We start from the raw sequence: 4,542 nt of genomic DNA on the forward strand, positions 1-4,542 counted from the left end.
TTTAAAAATTCACTTTGTTATCAATAGCCAAGTTTTTCTGATCCAGCTCTGAAAAGAAACGGGAAAGATAAGAGGGTCGCAGTCAGTATAATTTTACCAGTCATTCGAGTGACACCTTTTTAAGTTTTGCAAGAATAATAATTCAAAATTCCAAGTGTTAGGGGAATTTTCGAATACAGCCCATTTCCAGAGCGCGGTGCTGGATGTATAATTTTGCAAGCTAGGTGCATTCCTTTTCTTTGGTTGAAATAGAAAGAAACGCACGCGGTGAAATGCCGGATTTGAAATAAAAGGTGTCTTCTCGAATATCAAGCAGCCTACACGCCATCAAAGGTAAAAATACATATTTATTTTTCCCAGGGAATCGCTAGAATGATTTCTATATAATAGTTTCGGTCTTATATTAATATTAAATGTGCTTGCAACATCTGCGATATTTAAAAGTTACGTGAAACACCCATTCAACAAACTAATTAATATTCAATTCTTGAAATAACAGGCTTTTTTGGAGTACGTGTTTCGCGACCGAAGCAGGGTTGCCATCCAGAATTCCATGCTGTTGAGTCCCGGTAATTCCCTGTAAGACAAGGATTTAGGGAGTACGTAGTTAGAGGAAAAGGGAATACCTTCCACTTACCCAAGTCAACGTCCAGAAATCGCCCCGCCACTACACGAGGTCCCTAAAGGAGGAACAGCCCGAAGAAGGAGAAAATCACCAAGTCGTAATGTTGTCTCAATCTATAATTTTTCTTTAGTTTTTTTTTGAAGTTGTGATTTTCCGAGATAATCTAGTATTAACCAGTTTGAAACGTTTAACACTTTAACTTAGAAGATTGAGTTTATTATAATTATTTTATCGGGTATTCGTATTCTGTCGAATTATTACCGTAATTATATTATATCTTAAGCTAGTCTATGTTGTCTTATTTGGTATAAGTCCTTTGTGTTGGCCTAGAGATTTTGCTTTCGAATTTAGGTGGGAACTATGTAAAGGGTGACCAAACGTGTAAGGTTGTGATAAATTCGTGGCGTCCAGGTATATTTTTTTGAGCAGATCGTTGTGAACCCATACCTTTCTGACTGGGTTAGTTGGCCATAACCTTACACGAGCCCTTTATAGAAAGAATTACGTCACAAATCCTTTGGTGGTATATCAAAAGAGCAGATAAAGATTATACTATGCAGGGTAATGGTAAAGCGCGCAATTTAATGTTCCCCAACACAAACTATTTTATTGTCCCTCTTGTAAGAGTACTCGTAATTTACTTCAAAAATCTCCTATTGTTGCTATGTGCACAGTGTACAACAAAATATCCAAGGACTATGATCTTTGCTGCTTGTGTTACTGCTGAATATGGTGTTTAGTGTATTTCTAGTATTATATCTTTATTAATAATCTACAAACTAAAATTTTGTCTTTTCTTCTGACAAGTCCAATTTAATAACTTTTTCACTTTCTTTTCTTTTCTTTCCGTATAAGTGGGTTATCCCGTTGGGAAAATTGCATTTAATAACAATAATAATAATAATAACGAAACCAACTTTTAGTGCAACCCAAAATACATATCTCGAGATATATATTTTGAGAAACATTGAGAACCTTATCTTTTGCGCCAAGTTAATTCAAATGAAGCAATATGGTAAAATTTTCTTTGTAATCCACATGGTGCCTCTTCATCATAGTATTTTATAATCTCCATGATTTCTTTTTTACATAAAGTTGCAGAAGTTGGCTTTCTTTTTCGGGTTGCTCTTGTAATAATTTGCGCTTTGTATTTCTAGCATTTCGCGAGGATTTAAATTCCACATTTTTAAAGGGCTCTATCATTGTTAAATTCGTTATAATATAAATCTTGAATGAGTTTAGCGATTTTGTTCCAAAATCCAAAAATCATGCATTTCTCTCCCGCGATGTTTAATCTACCATTTTCCGATATAACCTAATTCAAGAGAATTAAATACATTGTTAAAACATAAACAGAGTAAGATGACTCTGAAACTTTCTATTTCTAATTCGAATCAAAATTGTTACAGGACTGTTCAAGGCGATCTGCCTGAAAACCCTGTGATAAGAACTTCCTTAAGCGGGTGTAGAGTAATAGGTCGAATGTGCGTGGGAAACAATCATGGTCTTCTTGTACCTGAAGCGATTTACAACACAGGATTAGACCCACATTAGACACAAAATACTGGAGTCCATCCAAATTAAAAAAATAGAAGAAAGGTTATCAGTAGAGAGCGGAAAATATGCAGCAAAATTTTGAGAAATATGATCATATGATATGCACCAAATTTATGCAAATATGCAGTAACTTTCTTAATATATGCAGAGATATGCAGTTGCATATGCTCCAAAAATTAAAAAAAAACTTAATAAGCGAAGTAAATTTATTTCAATTCAAAAACAGGTTTCCCGAGCCTACGTTTTATTACAAAAAATACATAAATCGCATTGCAAAGTGTTTAATTACATCTCACTAACACATAAATCACGTTTTTAAAGATAATATATACTAAAAAATAAATATAAACAGATCAAATTAAAAAATAGTAGTAATCCACTATTTAATTACTATTTTGGTAACAATTTATTTTGAGACATTTTTCGAAATATTCTAACAAAAAGTTTTTCCGGTGATTCTAAAGTAAATGTATTTGTAAATAGAAAAACTGCATACTACGTCCACAGATGTAAAAATACTTACCGGTTTAGGGCAGGCGCGATAAAACACACTTCGTTCTTGAAGAAGTTCAGGAAAAGGTTTAATCCTTAAATTAATTTCAGTTATCTTCGACATATTGATACACCTGTATCCCTTTAAATGCTTTCAATACAAACTCACGATGAAAAATCATAGTATAAGGTCCCTTTGACCACCACTAAACGTACGATTAATACACTTAACTAACGAACAAAATATTGGGAATTAAGGATATTTCCAAAAGTAATTAGGGAGCGAATTTACCTGGAAGCATGGCTTAACACCCAGTGGTGTCTCCAAACTACCATAAAACCCAAACCTTTTCTAGTTATTTGAAGCTCAGGACAATATTTGCAATATGATTCATAAAATTTCGTTTTTCTATATAAATGCCGATAGAATGACAATAATTTTTTTTTTCAAATTAGCACAAAAATCGATAAAAATGCAAAATATGCACCCGTTCCGTGAAATATGCAGCAGAAGGCAAATATATGCAAATATGCAATTTTTTTATAGCTGTATTCATTTTTAATTAGTATGATTCGTTCACATATTAAATATCTAGGCTTATATGCAAAAAATAACGGATATGCAAATTTCATAAAATCCGCTCTCTAGTTATCAGCATTAGGAAACGTGGTTGTATGTAATGATCAGGTTGCCCTGGTGCATCCAGAATTGGACAAGGTACGTGATACTTTTTAAATAAAATATATTGTGTAACAGGAACGACTTTATTCATTTCTCACGGATAGGAAAATGTTATGAACGAGAACTCGTTTCCTACGTTTACGAGATTTCGTCACATTTTAGTTGGGTTTAATGTAATGGAATAACCAGTGGATTGTACACAGTTACAGTGGTTTACCATTCGATTACGAAGCGTGCAATGTGTATATTATGAATGGATTTTGTTTTACAGGAAAGCGAAGAAATTATCGAAGATACGTTACAAGTTGAAGTTTTTCGTCATGTGATAGCTAATAATCCTCTCGTTGGTTCATACTGTGTTTTGAATAATAATGGAGGGTTAGTGCACGTCGATATCAGTCAAACTGATTTGGAAGATTTATCGTCACTACCAGGGTTACCTCTAATCGTAAGCGGAAGACATTTTTCTGAATAAATAATTACACTATACTTTTATTTGTAGCCTGGAACGGTCAATTATGGTAACAAAGGCGTAGCAGCAGGGATAGCGGCAAATGATACTATTGCATATGCAGGAATCAAAACAACATCAAGAGAATTTTTGGCTATCGAAAAGGCGTTCAGGTTACCAGGACGCTGTTAATGAAGAGACTACAATATATGTACATAGTTTCCTTGTGATGATTTTCGTATATTTATTTATTTAATTTTGTATTTCCTGTAATTGGATTTTCCTGTTGGAAATAAATTATTATTATTATTATTACAAAGCAACAAACTTTAATTTGATTGATAACAAAATCGTCACATCCGACAGACAGTCGAAAAGGGAAGACCTACGTTTCCATACACAGTCGTCCATCGTTTAAGGCCGGATTGACTTAACATGACTTCTTTAGTCCATTGCAATGTAACTGGGATGATATAATATTTGGCGTTTCCGAAATAAAACAAAAATAAATTGAAAACTGCTATATTTGTATCAAAATACTTTACAAGTTGGAAGACGTGGAATTTGAACAATTAAGTACACAAAATAGTTAAAATCATAGTTCTAATTACAAATATTTGAAAATAATGTGACGTCAGTCCGAATCATTGAAATATTACAATGTTAATACAGCTCCGTTTCATAGGTAATTATTTTCTTATGTACAGGACTTACAGGAAGTCCATTAATGAGTGC

General features: G+C 33.2%; 1 protein-coding gene across 1 annotated transcript; it reads left to right on the forward strand.

Moving 5' to 3' along the window:
• The first annotated feature begins 2,649 nt into the window (after nucleotides 1–2,649).
• On the forward strand, nucleotides 2,650–4,018 carry LOC135123771 (eukaryotic translation initiation factor 6-like). The gene is made up of 5 exons (XM_064048649.1): nucleotides 2,650–2,657; nucleotides 2,719–2,761; nucleotides 3,324–3,392; nucleotides 3,628–3,804; nucleotides 3,859–4,018. The coding sequence occupies exons 1-5, from the start codon at nucleotides 2,650–2,652 to the stop codon at nucleotides 3,997–3,999; spliced, it is 438 nt and encodes a 145-aa protein (XP_063904719.1). The 3' UTR covers nucleotides 4,000–4,018.
• The last annotated feature ends 524 nt before the right edge of the window (nucleotides 4,019–4,542 follow it).

The sequence above is a fragment of the Zophobas morio genome, unplaced genomic scaffold (genome assembly GCF_036711695.1).
Source record: "Zophobas morio isolate AGI-343-1 ecotype UQ-CSIRO unplaced genomic scaffold, CSIRO_AGI_Zmor_V1 ptg000006l, whole genome shotgun sequence".
NCBI classification, from domain to species: Eukaryota; Metazoa; Arthropoda; class Insecta; order Coleoptera; family Tenebrionidae; genus Zophobas; species Zophobas morio.